The sequence below is a fragment of the Mus caroli genome, unplaced genomic scaffold (genome assembly GCF_978045245.1).
Source record: "Mus caroli unplaced genomic scaffold, Mus_caroli_1 scaffold_16, whole genome shotgun sequence".
NCBI lineage: Eukaryota > Metazoa > Chordata > Mammalia > Rodentia > Muridae > Mus > Mus caroli.
In genome coordinates, this window is record NW_028227271.1 from 56,717,029 (window position 1) to 56,735,680 (window position 18,652).

General features: G+C 35.3%; 1 protein-coding gene across 3 annotated transcripts in view; it reads left to right on the plus strand.

Moving 5' to 3' along the window:
- The window catches only part of Csmd3 (CUB and Sushi multiple domains 3), a 1,262,970-nt gene that overhangs the window by 1,069,765 nt on the left and 174,553 nt on the right, over positions 1-18,652 (plus strand). For 2 of the 3 annotated variants that reach the window (XM_021183659.3, XM_029469820.2), the window contains 3 exons: positions 8,662-8,775; positions 9,270-9,365; positions 10,833-11,036. In XM_021183659.3, the coding sequence (XP_021039318.1) occupies positions 8,662-8,775; positions 9,270-9,365; positions 10,833-11,036 (414 nt within the window). The remainder of the gene's footprint in view (positions 1-8,661; positions 8,776-9,269; positions 9,366-10,832; positions 11,037-18,652) is intronic. The other variant, XM_029469819.2, reaches the window with a different exon arrangement.

An 18,652-nucleotide genomic window follows, 5' to 3' on the forward strand; every position in this document is an offset into this window, starting at 1 on the left:
CAGCAAAATCTTGCTAGTGTATGCAATGGTGTCAGCGTTTAGAAGTTGATTATGGGATGGATCCCTGGATATGGCAGTCTCTAAATGGTCCATCCTTTCATCACCGCTACGAAATTTGTCTCTGTAACTCCTTCCCTGGGTGTTTTGTTCCCAATTCTAAGAAGGTGCACAGTGTCCACACTTTGGTCTTCATTCTTCTTGAGTTTCATGCGTTTAGCAAATTGTATCTTAAATCTTGGGTATCCTAAGTTTTGGGCTAATATCCACTTATCAGTGAATACATATTGTGTGAGTTCTTTTGTGATTGTGTTACTTCACTCAAGATGATGCCCTCCAGGTCCATCCATTTGGCTAGGAATTTCATAAATTCATTCTTTTTAATAGCTGAGTAGTACTCCATTGTGTAAATGTACCATAATTTCTGTATCCATTCCTCTGTTGAGGGACATCTGGGTTCTTTCCAGCTTCTGGCTATTATAAATAGGGCTGCTATGAACATAGTGGAACATGTGTCCTTTTTACCGGTTGGGACATCTTCTGGATATATGCCCAGGAGAGGTATTGCTGGATCCTCCGGTAGTACTATGTCCAATTTTCTGAGGAACCACCAGACTGATTTCCAGAGTGGTTGTACAAGCTTGCAATCCCACCAACAATGGAGGAGTGTTCCTCTTTCTCCACATCCTCGCCAGCAACTACTGTCACCTGAATTTTTGATCTTAGCCATTCTGACTGGTGTGAGGTGGAATCTCAGGGTTGTTTTGATTTGCATTTCCCTGATGATTAAGGATGTTGAACATTTTTTCAGGTGTTTCTCTGCCATTCGTATTCCTCAGGTGAGAATTCTTTGTTCAGTTCTGAGCCCCATTTTTTAATGGGGTTATTTGACTTTCTGGAGTCCACCTTCTTGAGTTCTTTATATATATTGGATATTAGTCCCTTATCTGATTTAGGATAGGTGAAGATCCTTTCCCAATCTGTTGGTCGTTTTTTTGTCTTATTGATGGTGTCTTTAGCCTTGCAGAAGCTTTGTAGTTTCATGAGGTCCCACTTGTCAATTCTCGATCTTACAGCACAAGCCATTACTGTTCTATTCAGGAATTTTTCCCCTGTGCCCATATCTTCAAGGCTTTTCCCCACTTTCTCCTCTATAAGTTTCAGTGTCTCTGGTTTTATGTGAAGTTCCTTGATCCACTTAGACTTGACCTTAGTACAAGGAGATAGGAATGGATCGATTCGCATTCTTCTACATGTTAACAACCAGTTGTGCCAGCACCATTTGTTGAAAATGCTGTCTTTCTTCCACTGGATGTTTTTAGCTCCCTTGTCGAAGATCAAGTGACCGTAGGTGTGTGGGTTCATTTCTGGGTCTTCAATTCTATTCCATTGGTCTATTTGTCTGTCACTATACCAGTACCATGCAGTTTTTATCACAATTGCTCTGTAGTAGAGCTTTAGGTCCGGCATGGTGATTCCACCAGAGGTTCTTTTATCCTTGAGAAGAGTTTTTGCTATCCTAGGTTTTTTGTTATTCCAGATGAATTTGCAGATTGCACTTTCTAATTCGTTCAAGAATTGATTTGGAATTTTGATGGGGATTGCATTGAATCTGTAGATTGCTTTTGGCAAGATAGCCATTTTTACAATGTTGATCCTGCCAATCCATGAGCATGGGAGATCTTTCCATCTTCTGAGATCTTCTATAATTTCTTTCTTCAGAGACTTGAAGTTTTTATCATACAGATCTTTCACTTCCTTAGTTAGAGTCACGCCAAGATATTTTATATTATTTGTGACTATTGAGAAGGGTGTTGTTTCCCTAATTTCTTTCTCAGCCTGTTTATTCTTTGTGTAGAGAAAGGCCATTGATTTGTTTGAGTTAATTTTATATCCAGCTACTTCACCGAAGCTGTTTATCAGGCTTAGGAGTTCTCTGGTGGAATTTTTAGGGTCACTTATATATACTATCATATCATCTGCAAAGAGTGATATTTTGACTTCATCTTTTCCAATTTGTATCCCTTTGATCTCCTTTTGTTGTCGAATTGCTCTGGCTAGGACTTCAAGTACAATGTTGAATAGGTATGGAGAAAGTGGACAGCCTTGTCTAGTCCCTGATTTTAGAGGGATTGCTTCAAGCTTCTCACCATTTACTTTGATGTTGGCTACTGGTTTGCTGTAGATTGCTTTTATCATGTTTAGGTATGGGCCTTGAATTCCTGATCTTTCCAAGACTTTTATCATGAATGGGTGTTGGATCTTGTCAAATGCTTTTTCCGCATCTAACGAGATGACCATGTGGTTTTTGTCTTTGAGTTTGTTTATATACTGGATTACGTTGATGGATTTCCGTATATTGAACCATCCCTGCATCCCTGGGATGAAACCTACTTGGTCAGGATGGATGATTGTTTTGATGTGTTCTTGGATTCGGTTAGCAAGAACTTTATTGAGGATTTTTGCATCAATATTCATAAGGGATATTGGTCTGAAGTTTTCTATCTTTGTTGGGTCTTTTTGTGGTTTAGGTATCAGAGTAATTGTGGCTTCATAGAATGAGTTGGGTAGAGTACCTTCTGTTTCTATTTTGTGGAATAGTTTGTGAAGAACTGGGATTAGATCTTCTTTGAAGGTCTGATAGAACTCTGCACTAAACCCATCTGGTCCTGGGCTTTTTTTGGTTGGGAGACTATTAATGACTGCTTCTATTTCTTTGGGGGATATAGGGCTGTTTAGATCATTAACCTGATCTTGATTCAACTTTGGTACCTGGTATCTGTCTAGGAACTTCTCCATTTCACCCAGATTCTCCAGTTTTGTTGAGTATAGCCTTTGGTAGAAGGATCTGATGGTGTTTTGGATGTCTTCAGGATCTGTTGTTATGTCTCCTTTTTCATTTCTGATTTTGTTAATTAGGATGCTTTCCCTGTGCCCTCTAGTGAGTCTGGCTAAGGGTTTATCTATCTTGTTGATTTTCTCAAAGAACCAGCTCCTTGATTGGTTGATTCTTTGAATAGTTTTTCTTGTTTCCACTTGGTTGATTTCACCCCTGAGTTTGATTATTTCCTGCCATCTACTCCTCTTGGGTGAATTTGCTTCCTTTTGTTCTAGTGCTTTTAGGTGTGTTGTCAAGCTGCTAATGTGTGCTCTCTCTAGTTTCCTTTTGGAGGCACTCAGAGCTATGAGTTTTCCTCTTAGAAATGATTTCATTGCGTCCCATAAGTTTGGGTATGTTGTGGCTTCATTTTCATTGAACTCTAAAAAGTCCTTAATTTCTTTCTTTATTCCTTCCTTGACCAAGGTATCATTGAGAAGAGTGTTGTTCAGTTTCCACGTGAAGGTTGGCTTTCTATTATTTATTTTGTTATTGAAGATCAGCTTTAGTCCATGGTGATCTGATAGGATGCATGGGACAATTTCAATGTTTTTGTATCTGTTGAGTCCTGTTTTGTGCCCAATTACGTGGTCAATTTTGGAGAAGGTACCATGAGGTGCTGAGAAGAAGGTGTATCCTTTTGTTTTAGGGTAAAATGTTTTGTAGATATCTGCCAGATCCATTTGATCCATAACTTCTGTTAGTTTCACTGTGTCCCTGTTTAGTTTCTGTTTCCATGATCTGTCCATTGGTGAAAGTGGTGTGTTGAAGTCTCCCACTATTATTGTATGAGGTGCAATGTGTGCTTTGAGATTTACTAAAGTTTCTTTAATGAATGAGGCTGCCTTTGTATTTGGAGCATAGATATTCAGGATTGATAGTTCCTCTTGGAGGATTTTACCTTTGATGAGTATGAAGTGCCCCTCCCTGTCTTTTTTGATGACTTTGGGTTGGAAGTCAATCTTATCTGATATTAGAATGGCTACTCCAGCTTGTTTCTTCAGACCATTTGCTTGGAAAATTGTTTTCCAGCCTTTCATTCTGAGGTAGTGTCTATCTTTTTCTCTGAGATGAGTTTCTTGTAAGCAGCAAAATGTTGGGTCTTGTTTGTGTAGCCAGTTTGTTAGTCTATGTCTTTTTATCGGGGAGTTGAGTCCATTGATATTAAGAGATATTAAGGAAAAGTAATTGTTGTTTCCTGTTATTTTTGTTGTTAAAGTTGGCATTCTGTTCTTGTGGCTGTCTTCTTTTAGGTTTGTTGAGGGATTACCTTCTTGTTGTTTCTAGGGCGTGGTTCCTGTCCTTGTATTGGTTTTTTTCTGTTATTATCCTTTGAAGGGCTGGATTCGTGGAGAGATAATGTGTGAATTTGGTTTTGTCGTGGAATACTTTGGTTTCTCCATCTATGTTAATTGAGAGTTTGGCTGGGTATAGTAGCCTGGGCTGGAATTTGTGTTCTTTTAGTGTCTGTATAACATCTGTCCAGGATCTTCTGGCTTTCATAGTCTCTGGTGAAAAATCTGGTGTAATTCTGATAGGCTTGCCTTTATATGTTACTTGGCCTTTTTCTCTTACTGCTTTTAGTATTCTATCTTTATTTAGTGCATTTGTTGTTCTGATTATTTTGTGTCGGGAGGTATTTCTTTTCTGGTCCAGCCTATTTGGAGTTCTGTAGGCTTCTTGTATGTTCATGGGCATCTCTTTCTTTAGATTTGGGAAGTTTTCTTCTATAATTTTGTTGAAGATGTTTGCTGGTCCTTTGAGTTGAAAATCTTCATTCTCATCCACTCCTATTATCCGTAGGTTTGGTCTTCTCATTGTGTCCTGTATTTCCTGGATGTTTTGAGTTAGGATCTTTTTGCATTTTCCATTTTCCTTGATTGTTGTGCCCATGTTCTCTATGGAATCTTCTGCACCTGAGATTCTCTCTTCCATCTCTTGTATTCTGTTGCTGATGCTTGCATCTATGGTTCCAGATTTCTTTCCTAGGGTTTCTATCTCCAGTGTTGCCTCATTTGGGGTTTTCTTTATTGTGTCTACTTCCCTTTTTAGGTCTAGTATGGTTTTGTTCATTTCCATCATCTGATTGGATGTGTTTTCCTGTTTCTCTTTAAGGACTTCTACCAGTTTGGTTGTGTTTTCCTGTTTTTCTTTAAGGACTTGTAACTCTTTAGCCATGTTCTCCTGTAGTTCTTTAAAGTCCTTCTTGATGTCCTCTACCATCATCATGAGATATGCTTTTAAATCCAGGTCTAGTTTTTCAGGTGTGTTGGGGTGCCCTGGACTGGGCGAAGTGGGAGTGCTGGGTCCTGATGATGGTGAGTGGTCTTGGTTTCTGTTAGTAAGATTCTTACCTTTACCTCTCGCCATCTGGTAATCTCTGGAGTTGTTATAGTTGTCTCTGTTCAGAGGTTGTTCTTCTGGGGATTCTGAGTATCCTCTGTCAGCAGACCTGGGAGACAGGCTCTCTCCTCTGAGTTTCAGTGGTTAGAGCACTCCCTGCTGACAAGCTTTCCTCTTAAAGGGAAGGTGTACAGATATCTGGGGTTTGGACCTCCTCATGGCCGAAGAAGAAGGCGGAAAACAGGACCTTTCCCAGATGCTGTGTTGCTTTGGCAGGTCACAGAAGCTGTAGGCTTCTGTGGTACACACTCTCAGCTGTGCAGACTAAGTTCCTAAGTTCAGTGGAGTCCTGGATCCAAAATGTGCTCCCTGCTCCTGAGGCAGAGGGCTCCTGTGCAGGGCAGACCACTGTCTTCCAGCTAGGAGGGTGCTGGATGTCTGTGGCCCCAAAAGGGTGCTGCCTCAGCGGCTCTGTGGCTCCCGCCTGTCCCAGAAGCTGTCTGCCTCTGTGGTCCTCACTCTAACCTGTAGACTAAGTTCGGCTTAACTGTGTTTTCTATTAATTAGTTTCAACCAGTCAAAGGCTGTTGTTGTCAATTTAGAACAATTGAGATGTAAAGGCCAAAAGTTTGCTGTCTGCACTTGTGAATACTATGTGACTCAAGGTATTTGTGCATGAAATGAGGTAATATACCTTAGGACAGGCCTTAAATACTTAAAATGGTAACTTCTGGGCATATGGTGAAGTCATTAGAATCATAAGCTGATTCCCCTCAGTGGTATTACCCAAGACTTGGCCTGTCAAAAGTCATTTATGGCAGCAGGATTCTTTAGCTCCTATCTTTCTCTGGGTATCCACTGGCTAAGATGCTTTGGGAGGATGACTCATGCTTTTTAGCTGAGTAGTGTACATTCTGTTGCAATGGACTGCCACACCCATGCTCTCATGGATGGCCTTGATGAAATTCAACAGGACCCACAGGTCTCATAAAGAGTCATGAACATGGGAAGGGGAGCAACAAGGAAGAGAGTGGAATCGACAGAGGAGGAAGTAACTAGAATGAACTGTATACATGTATGGTATTGTCAAAAGTAAATGTAATGAAACCATCTCGCTAAAAATGGGGGATTTGGTTCTGTGGTATTAGTGTATTTCATGGGTATTCTGACAATGTGTATGAAATCAGGTCTGGGCAAGTATTACTGATATTTTGTACTACAAATGCTCCAGTAAGCACATCTTTTTATCATTTTATCTCTGATATAATAATATCTTCTTCAAAGAATTTTATAAACAGACATTTTAATTTAAATATACAACTCTCTACATTATTTCAGAATTAGAGTATTGCTGAAATGTTGCTTGCTCACTGCCCTCATGAAGAATCCCATTCGTTTTTCTTCTCAAACATCTGGTGTCTTTCAGAACTATAGCAAATTTTAAGTGCTTATTACATCAGAATTTGAACAAGCCTTCTCAATATCCATTCTTAGATAACTAACTGAAACCTAAGATGCTAGTGACTAGGGTCCTTGACACATTTGCTCTTAGAATTTTAAATTAATAAAATATATTAATATACAACTGCTCTAATGAGAAAGGAGCTAAGAAGGGACCTAATTTTAAGAGAAAGAAAAAAACTTATTTTTCTAATAATAAAAGCTATAATGCTTGACTTAGAAAGTGAGAGTTGCTAGTATTAAAATAGGTCAGTTATTAAGGGACAAAGAAGTAAAATGTATTGAACTTAAAGTTTTTAATTTCAAAATTTATTGTAGAAAAATACATTATCAGTGAAGAGTATTTCTACACAATGTATTTGATATACCAATGTTCTTGTGACGAAAATTTTCTTTTGTTTTGTATTGTTTTTTTTCTTTTTTTGGCCATTTTACGAGGCAATGGGGGATATCTATGTTATATTACAAAAAGTTAAAGCTACATTTAAAAATAATCAACCTAAACTCATTATTAAGGCATAAAGTGAAATATGTCCTTCATTTCTCTTTTTGGGATATTTTTTAAATAGCCTGGGATACAGAGCAAATTCGGTATCTTTCAAAGAAATTTGAAGCCAGGTGGTGGTAGCACATCTTTAATCCGAACAGTTGAAAATGAGAGTCAGGCAGTTCCTCCTCCTGCCTCCTCCCCATGATTTCTTTCCTCCCGTTCTTCCTTTTCTTCTTCCTCTACCTCCTCCTCCACCTTCTCCTCTTCATTTTCTTCTACAAAGAACTGGACTGGTATCACCAGCTTATTTCTTCCATACCAATAAATGAATATATCTAAGTTCACAATATGATGTCTACACCTGTGTTCTTAGGCCAACCTCAGTATGATGCAGGTATACTGTGCTGTGCAAAAAATAACCATCAAAGGATGTCCATAACTTTGATTTGAATTATAGAAAATGAACTTGAAACATTAAAATGTACTTATATTTATACCTCTCAATTATACTTGAGAAAAAGCCATATGATTCTGAGTACACCAGGTTACCTTGTTCATGTATCACTAGAATCAATGCATAATTGTTTTAAGTCCACAGTTTTTCTATTCAATGCAATATCCTAAGACTTTTTATCATTATTCATTTTGTTATTACATTTTTCTTTTTGTGACATAACATATGAATGCCCTTCTGTTGTGCAACTCTTAGCTTCTGATTGTAGGGATCGATTCTTGGTGTGAATTTATAACAAGAATACGGATAAGTAAAATGGGAACAAAAATAATCAGCTTTCTAAAGTTCTTAACCGAAATACTTCAGAACTTTTTTTTTCCCATGAAAAAGTAATGTTTTGTGACAATATAAAATATTTTAGCTGCTGAGGAATCACAAATTATGTTCATATTATTGGAAGAATCATAAATGTATGCTCAGGTGTCATTTGGCACAATATAAACTAAACACTGTATCTGAAAAGAATCTTGCTGATAAATTTTTAAATCATACCTCATGTTTATAATGGAATGACATTTTGAGAAGAGTATTTTTTAAATCCCCTATATTAAAATCTTTTTACCCAAAGGAGAAAATGTTATAAAAAGAGAGTCATATAGTGAAATAAAACTAGTCAGAATAAAAAATCTGAAAGTAGCTATGATAAATACTAAATTACAACGACCTCACACTTTCTCATTAAATTAAATGTGATGTTGATTTTTTTCCCTAAATATAGTCTTCTCGAAATTTTACTGCCTTAAATCATGGTCATTACCTTTGTGGCCTGAAATACATGTGCCAGAATCCAGTTTGCACTGATCCTCACTTATAGGTAGAAAATACAAAATACAAAACAAAACATGCAGATGACTATTATATTGTAATACTTTGTTCTCTGTCTCCTCCTCTTTCTATTTTATTTTCGTTTGTTTGTTTTTCGTTTTTGTTTTTGAATGGTTGGTGATTGGTTTGCTTCTCCTGGTTCCTGTTGCTCAGTGGTGTTTGGCCAGTTTGTATTTTTCCAGACATCACTCCACGATGTTGTTGAGGTGTTTGATGGGCCAACTCAGCAGTCTCCTCTGTTATCTTCCCTCTCGGGATCCCATTCAGGTATCCTTTACTAGAACTGCCATTCATCAGCTATTGCTTAAAGACTGACTTTTGATTAGTATTTTGGAGAGAGTTGAGATCTATGTCATCCATGTTAGCAATACCATAAACTGAAAACTTTTTAACTAAAAATAAAACCACAATTTAATATTAATTAATACGCTTGAAAGAAATTGAATTATTTTCTAGGATTGTAATAAAATAAATACAATACTTAATCACAATCTGTGCTGTTTCATATGATATAATATATTTAAGAATGCGACATATGTATTAAAATGTAATTGAAGGTTTCTGGTTAAAACAAAAAAAGAAAAAAAGATTTCAATTGAAGCTGAACCCAAGGAAAATATATTGCTAGCAATAGGATATTTTGAAATAATTTGATAGAACCTAGTTTGACCTTTTCAAATAAGAGTGTAAAATGATATAGTTTTTTAGGTTTACTGAATGAAGATTATTTATGATATCTGAGTGTTTGTTTTGTTGAGTAGGAGAGTCACTTCCACTGAGTTCAGGTAATCAGATCACAATTCGATTCACTTCAGTTGGACCCATAACAGCTAAGGGATTTCACTTTGTTTATCAAGGTAAGTGACACTGTAGTCTAGAAACACACTAAGGCTTAATGTCAATTTCCATGCTGTGCTCAGTTGACCAATATTATCCTCATAACTGTGTAGGAATGAGGAAAGTTGTTTTAAGTAGTTGTATACTGATTCCTCCCCATGAATTCTTTCCTTGAAACACTGTTGCTTTATTCAACTTTTAAAAAGAATGCATTGTTCCATCACCTTTCTCAATTTAAATGTCTGATTTTCCTTCCATTCCAACATTTTGGTTCAAAACATTCATGTTATCCTTATTATTCTTGATTCTTCTCATTTTTTTTCTCATAGTCCTGTACTTTAAATTAAACATGTATACATTTGTTGTAATTTATTTAGTTAAAGCAAACATTGTCCCATGTAAACAACATGCTTTCTCATTCTCTCAGTAAAATTGAACTTCTGAATAGCATTAAATATTTTCTGCAGTAAATATTTAAATTTCCCGCTTTTTTTCTTGGCTTTTATGGACATTTTATAATGTCATTAAACTAAATCAAGACTCATTTGAGATATTTTAGATCAACTGTATATGATCATGTAATAACTCTTCTCAAAAGTATTTTGCACTTCCTTACTAAGAAATATATAAACATTTGTGACACTGTATTCTTATTAAATTCTGTCATCTCACTTTTTCACATTGGTAATGGCATAAACTCTTTCCTCAAAGGCACTGAAAGAACTTATATGCATTTCTTCAAGTTATACCAGAGGGATAAATCTACTGGAATTCACCATGCCATTCTTTTGGACTGTTGTCAATCTCTTTAATTACATTTGTATGTGTTTTAAAAAGAAAAAACATCCTGTTATCATTCTACTAAATCCAAAAAGGCACAATTGATGGGCATACAAATTCTAAAATCAATCTCAATTTTGATTATATATGATTGATGAATTAAAAATAAATATTGTTGTTAATCTGTCTGACTTCTATTCTGCTTAATCTGACTGTAATTACTGAGTTCAATAGAAACAAACATACTTTGATAATTAAGTTTGTAAACATGTTTGAACTAACTAATTAATAACAATAATAGCCAGTATAAAAAACATCTGGAATGTATTTCATGTATACTAAATTACTTTTTGTAATGGGAATCCAAACTTAAAAATTATACATCCATTTTTGAATCTGTAAATTGCAATAGCTAAATAAAATTACTTCATTTTATTGATAAGAATTTCATGAAACAAATGATAGAAAACAGCATAATTGATGTTAAAGGATCAAAGACAAATTAAAAATATCTTAAATGCCAATATTCACTTTAAATTACATTTTATTTTTATCCAATTTAAAACTTTATATGTATTAGAATTAGTAATTCTAATTATAAAAAAAAAACAAACAAGAAAATTTCTTTGAGTCTCTTTAGGAAGTTACATTTTAACATCTATACTTGTCTGATAACTATGAAATTAAATCACCTTATTTCTATGCAGCTGTTCCTAGAACAAGCTCTACACAGTGCAGTTCTGTGCCCGAGCCAAGATTTGGAAGAAGGATTGGCAATGACTTTGCAGTTGGTTCATTGGTCCTTTTTGAGTGTAATCCAGGATACATTCTCCATGGCTCCAGAGCCATTAGGTGTGAAACAGTACCCAATTCTTTGGCGCAGTGGAATGATTCCTTACCTACATGCATTGGTGAGTGTATATGTCTATGTGCTTGGTGATTGTGCATAATTCTGGTCCATTTTTACCCAATTCTTTGGCGCAGTGGAATGATTCCTTACCTACATGCATTGGTGAGTGTATATGTCTATGTGCTTGGTGATTGTGCATAATTCTGGTTCATTTTTACTCAAATGACTTCATAGTATTAACTTCTTCTCCAATGTATATCTACGTATCTCTTTTTCCATTCTCTAGACTGTCTGTATACACTTACGATTTTTTCTGAAAACCTTTTCAGTTTTACACAGTGTCCTCTATGCTTGCTATTGTTTCTTGTATTTTATGGTCTTATCCAATACACCTTTGTCTATCCTATTGTCCTTAAATATTTCTTCTCTCAATTATTATTTTAAGACTTTTTGTCTCTCTATCCTTCTCTCTGTCTGTCCCCTCCTTCCCCCTTTTGTATGTGTATGTGTGTGTGTGTGTTTCAGTTGTTATCAGCAGTATTCTGAGCCTTCATTGTAACATTTTATAATAGCTAGGCAAAATTTATTCCTTGATACTGACATGGTATTATTTTCTTAATTCTAGATAACTATTAATTTATAGTAATTGAATGAATTTAATTTTTGTCTGTTGATTTTGCATCTTAAAACTTTGATACATTCATTTATTAGTTCTACTATTTCATTGGTATTTTTACATCTGCCATGACAATTTGATTTCTTCTATTCGAGTTTAAATCTCATTTTTCTTTTTGTCATTGCTTTGTGTTCTCTTGTGTGATAGTTCTGCCTATGACTTGCCGTAGCCAGAATAAAAGTGACAAAAGTTGTAAAGATTTTTTTCACAATCTTATAATTGTTTAAATTACCTCTTTATTTAGTGTGATATTGTGTTACTTTTTATATTATTAATATAATTTATACTATTTTACTTATATGTTATACTTGTATATAATATAAAACTTTATATATATTTATATTATTAATATATTTTATATTAGATTATATTATATCGCTTTTTATATTATGGTGGGTTTTCCTGTAAACCTAATTTGTTCAAGGTTTTCATCATGAAATGTGTCAAATTCCATGCATTTCTGCATGCATTAATTTGATTATATGGTTTTTTTCCTTGTTTCTGTTATTTTGCAATATTTCACTTACCTTTGTGAATGCTGAACTGTCCTTTCCTTCCACAGATGATATAGTTAATAATCTCTTCAATGCGCTGTTAGATTGGGTTTGTTTTTTGTTGTTCTTGTTGTTGGAAAGTTTTGAACCTATGTCTGCTCTTTAAAGGTTTTTCAGGCTAATGCATTTTTAACAGCTGTCAAAACAGCTAAGACAGTCCTGGTTTTGCATATTAAACCACATATTTAAACCAATAAACAAATCTATTGAGAAGTTACTTTTGGCTCATGTAGGCAAATAATCCAAATCATTAATTATAGTCCTCATGATTTATATCAGAGCTCTTTAATATTTTCCTATAATAAGACTTATAACACTGTTATAAGTAATAAGCATAAAATTATTTAGAAGTACAGTGAAATTTATTTTTAACAGGTATTCATATAAACATAAATAATTCTATAAGGATAAGTCTTTTCAACATTTGGAAGATCAACAACAAATTGCAAAAAAAGTTAAATTAAAGCAACTCTAATTTTTAAAATAGGTAATAAGCAGCTTTATTTCTAAGATTTTTCTTCTTTTTTTAAAAAATTAGGTATTTTATTTTTCTTTTTTTAAAACTTTGAAGAATTCAAATACTAACCTATGTAGGGAAACACTTTCTTTTTCACCAAAACATGAAACCAATAAGTGATTTCCATAAAGAAAAAAAAACACAGAAGAGAAATACTAGCTGATACAGAGAAAGGAAAAAAAAAGGAATGAAAATAAGAGAAGTGGGAAACTACTTTAGAATATAAAAATATAAATATTGTATTGTAATCTATTCATATTTAAAACTGAGCAGAAGTCTTATGACTTCATTTCATTAGATGAGAATATCAAATTAAAGAAAAATTATCTTGGTACATGTGTTCACAGTTTTGAATTGATTTTTAGCCTCAATTCATTGATATAGGACTGTGGTATCGGAGAATGTTTTGTGGCAGGAGGCCATGGTAGAAAAAGCTACCCACCTGTTGTCATCTAGCAAAGAGAAAATGAGAAGATCTATGGATAAGTAAGATAGTTCTTTTTTAATCATCCTCCTCCTACATGAACCACTTTTGTCAACTCTGCCATTCCTCCTAGTGGCTCATTTAGCTATGAATTTATCAGTGTACTGATTCACTTATGAAGTGGGTTCTTCCTCGATCCAATAACAACTAAATAGCAGTACTATCTGTGAGCAAAGCCTTCAGCAAATGGAGTCCTGGGGAGCAGGTATGGGGGACACTTTATTCAAACTTCCTATGTAAACAATCATAACTATTTAAATGTTTAATTGGTTAATAATAATATATTTATAGGTACTTAAGGGCAGCCTTTAAGAAATGATTAGTATTAGCCCTCATAAATTATATTAACATTTTTATAAAAGAGACTACAGATAGATGTCACACTCTGCTATGGATGTGAAAGCATAGTTAAAAAATGGTCTCTGAATCAGGAAAGAAGCTCTCCATAGAGAAATAACTGCCTTGTGCTTAATAGATATACAGGCTGTGGTGTTTTGTTTTAGTAGTACAAATGAACTAAGTTAGAATCAGCAAAAGTAATGAGATGCTACTTACAAAGTCTAAAAATGGGCTGGATAATCTGTCAAAGCTGGAAAGGTTGAGATACATGTTGGATGAACCTGCATTTCATTTCTAGAGAATAAGAGTGGTCATGAAGATACTATTCATCTAGACATAGACAGCAAAACCCATTTTGCTATGTTAGATAGAAATAAGGTACATACTACTGAATAATGGGGGAATGCTATTTATATGGTTTTGTAGAAAATAGAACTTAGGAATAATGATATTGATTTGGCTGTTTAGCAGAGGAGATATAAAATATTTGAGATATATGTTAGTTTGTTTGTCTTGAGTGCACTGGTCAAAGTTTGTGACTCAAAAAACATTTAATAATAGAATAGTGATCCAGATTTGGTGGTTGCACATATAGTCCCAGGTACCCAGGAAGCAGAGCCAATGAAGCTGACCATACAAGTTTGAGACCAGTATGAAGACTCTCTTTCAGAAAATAATATAAATAAATAGATAAATAAATAAGTAAATAAATAAATTTAATAATGAAATGTAAAACACAACTTAAAATTTAGAAATGTCTGCCTGCAAATTGGAAATAAGTCTAGGGTTTTCAGGAGGCAACTCTAAGAGTAGGTAAAAGGATGTTTTATAAGATTGCTGTTTTAACAGAAGCTAGGAGAGTATTGTTAACATAATAATCGGGAGATTAGTCAGATCATGACAAAAAACAGCACCAGTTACCCACGAAATAGAAGAATTAGGGAGAATTTATTTCAGAAAATTACCCAGGACTAGTCCCTGCCTCATCCTTCCATACTATAAAGTGTAGGGATATGAAAATTCAAAGGAAGGATCTCTTTGATGTCTACTATCATTTCACATTTTAAGCTATGCTGTGTACTGTGTCACTTATATAAGGTTCCAGCTGACTGCACTGTATATGCTATTCCAGAGCAAGAGATATTCTAATTGCCTCTAGATAGAAATAAGCGATGCTTTGAAGAACAGCTCTGCCCACGAAGAGAGCTGCCAGTAAAGCCTACAAAAAATCCCTCAAAAGGACAAAAGTCCAGTGCAGCTCTTTCAGTGGATCCATACCTACTACTCCATACAAGGAGATTGATTGAGTTGAATTTTTTTTTTTTTTTTGGCCAGGAAGAATCCCATTCATTTAACTATGTCAAGATAAACAGTAAAACAGAATGCTATCCTATACTCAGGTTAGATGACAGTATTATCATACTTAGAACAGATGCATGATTCTGACCTCCCAACACCAGGTCTTGGCTAACTTTCTCAAAAACCAATCAAATGAATGAATGAATGAATGAATGAATGGTGGTGGTGAAGACAGGCTGTTTTTTTTTAAATGAAATGGGACTCCATTATGAAACAGTATGAAACTGAGAGTACCAATTTACGTGAGTGAATAAGAATCTTCAGGTAGTATATAAAAGGGAATGGATAGGGGTTGCAATGATGGCAGTCTTAGAACATGCATGATCTTACTGACCATTATCTTAGTATCAGCCAGGCAGAGCCTTGTCACCAATAAGAGCTTGACTGTTGTGTACAAGGGAAGTTTGGATCTTGTTATAAGATGTGCACTTCTGTCGAAGGAATCTGAGTGTAGGACAGAATAACTCAGATAGAGAATAACTCAGAAAGGTGAGATAATGCCATGCATGGCAAGACCTGAGTCAGTTAGCCAAGATAGTGGCTGCACATGCCTTTGGATGCCATCACTAGGGAGGCAGAAACAGGTGGATCTCTGAGTTTCAGAATAGCCAGGGCTACACAAAGAAAACCTGTGTTGGGCAAACAAAGGAACTCTGTATTGGGGAAACAAACAACAAACCAAAACAGCAACAACAACAACAACACCCCAAAACAAAACCAAAAAGAAACAGAACAAAAACCTTCCATGTTATCCTCAGGTAGTCTGTAACAAAGTGTTGTAAAAGTTAATAGTAGACAACTTACTTGACTATAGCTTACTGACAACTAATAGTTGACAACTTCTTGTAAATCTTGTAAATATACTTATACCTTGAAGTGAAAGAGAAAGATTAAAGTTATGGTGTGTTTAACATAAGAACTGTCCAGCTGGAGTGTGATCCAAGGCTTAAGTCATCATACCTAAGATAATATGCTCTCATTTTTTTTTCATAATTCTCCTGGGACCACATGAAGCAGGTGTTTATTTATATCCCTCTGATGGTAGGCTCTCTTAACTATGTAGTTAGATATCACTTTTGCTTCTGTAGGTGGAGAAACTAGGATCTCTGCTCCAGTGGATAAAGAGGACAGAGTTTCAAACCAAAGATTATTTTCAAACTTTGTTGACTTGTCTGAGACCCACTAACTCTTTCTGTTTCTTCTCAATTTGCATGAAAATAACTATTCTATGGTTATACCACCATTACTGGTACCTAACTGGTTTGATTTTATGGGCTTACAGCTAATAATACAATTATCTTAGTATAAATTGTTATTTAGATGCTATTAATATGTTTTGTATTACATTTAGATAACACTTTATACTTTGTACTTTTTAGGTAATACTTCTACTTTGAACTGAAAATATTTTAACTTCAAAAATCTCCTAAATAAGGGGACTAAAGAGATGATACAGCCATTAAATGCACTGGCTGTACTTACAGAGGACCCAGGTTCAGTTCTCACCCACATGGCAGCACATAACAGTCTTTAACTCCAATTTCAGAGGTTCTACTGTCCCCCTTCTGGCCTCTAGTGAACTGCATGCATGTGGTGCACATTCAGACAAAACATGAATATAAAGTAAAAACAAATAAATTTTTAAAAATTCTGAATACAAATGATTGTGTCTATTCTTAACTAAGATCCTTGATATCAACTAACTTAAGTATGAGAGTCAACACAGAACTATCTCAAGTTCACATCTAAATATTCTCATTAATTTTTGTGTTCAGTTTGAACTTGTGTTGTTTGTGCAAATTATTGCCTGTTTAAAGTTTTTGAGCTTCCTGTTTCTATTCATTAGAACACAATACTCTGAGATGTTTTGCTGTCTGAAAGCACTGTTCCATTCATGCCTGACACTGAAACTTTTTTGCCTGTCCTTCATAAAACCAGTTCATGCCCCTCATCTTCCATCCATTTTCCATACTTCTGTTCAAGGGAACATCCATTGTATTATGCATAAGTAGCTTCTAAGTTTGTTAAATTTTTCTTAATCTACTTGAATCTACCTCAGTGTTCCTGATATTATACTACTTTTTACCCAGCCAAGAGGACTTGCTTCATGATAGCTGAGCAGTGAGTGTTCATTCAATGATAGGATTTCAGCACAAAACCTGATTAATTTCCTGAATGCAAGTAGAGTTGTAACAACAGTAGCCACCTTCCCATACGTTACCTAGAGTCCAAGTTAAGTATTGCTCTACATAGCCATGCACCTGGTCATTCTGATGCTTATGTTAATACATCTGTAGTTTTAAACTTCTAATATTTGAAAAAAAGTTATATATAAGTAAAACACAAAAATCTACCTAAATGAAAGAATCCAGAAAATGTAACCAGGTGAGATGGAAACAACTGGAATCTTGCATAAAGCTGGAATCTGAAGAATTTATAGGCAAATTACCACAAAATAGGAACATTTTGATTAAAAACTGAAGTTATGAAACATGTAAAGCTGAATAATAAAAGTTAGACTGGATACAGAGCTTTCATCCTCAAAGTTGACCCTGTTACATTTCAGTGTTCTTAAACTTCTCAGTCTTAAGCCCCAAGGCTGTCCTGTGCAGAGACTCAGAGATTCAAATAACCCCCTGCAGCCACTAATAGCTTTGACAATACAAGGCCTTAGGTAGCAGGACTTCAGTCAGTGGGAGGTCTCTTTTGAAAAGACCCTGAAGCTGCCACCTAAACCCTTAGGGGAAAAGTCTTTAATTAGCTGCTTATTCCATCCCTGTTATTCAAGTGCCCTCTAGACCTGGAATTAAGGTTCCTTGAAGGGTTCCCTTGGTAATGACATCATCTATCTATTTATCTATTTCATTTTTATTAGAGTGGAAAATTTATGAATTTCTAAGTCTGTGAGTGTGTGTGTGTGTACTTTTTAACATGACCTGAACTTTTTTCCTTTATTGGCTTATTTGTTCATCCATACATAGAGTCAAGAATAATTTTTAATTCTGAAATCAACAAAATATTTTTCTCTTACTGGTAGTAAAATTCTGACAGAGGTACACATAAGCAAAAGAGGTTTCTGTAGAGATGGTTCAGACAAAGCAAGCAGACAAAGATAGGGATCCTTGAAGGCTATTTTGAGTGCAAATTAAATAGTGTAGGGAGTCACTGAGTGGAATGTGAAGTGATCTTGGTATGTTTCTGAAAAAATCACTTCTAGTGAAAGATTCGAGTTGAAGTCATCAGACTAAGTGTGCATCTAACACTGTAGTGAAGAAGAAAAGGGAAGGCAATTTATATCAGAAGATCAGAGTCTTGGAGATATTTACTGAGTCAGAATATACTTTTTGTTTACTTATTTATTGAGTGTATGTTTGTATGTGTGTGCCTGTGTGTGTGTGTGTGTGTGTGTGAGTGCACGCACATGGGCAGACGCATGAGTACATGTGTGAGTGAGGTTCATACTGCTTTCAACCTCCTTGAAGTTTGCTCTCTTTTGTTCCTGCTTTCATACTCTAGGGCCTTGAGATTTTGAATTCTTTCTGCCCCTTTTCTTGTTAAGGAAATGCTAGGATTGCAGATACAGGCTAGTTTATCTACATTTCCAAAAGCTATTATTTTTTACAACCTGACTGCACTTTCCACTCTGTCTTCTCAGCCTCTCTACCCAGTTCCCCCTCACTGTGCCTCACGTCTACCACTCCTTCCTTTCTCTCCAGAAAAGGGCAGGGCTCCCATGGATATCAACCAA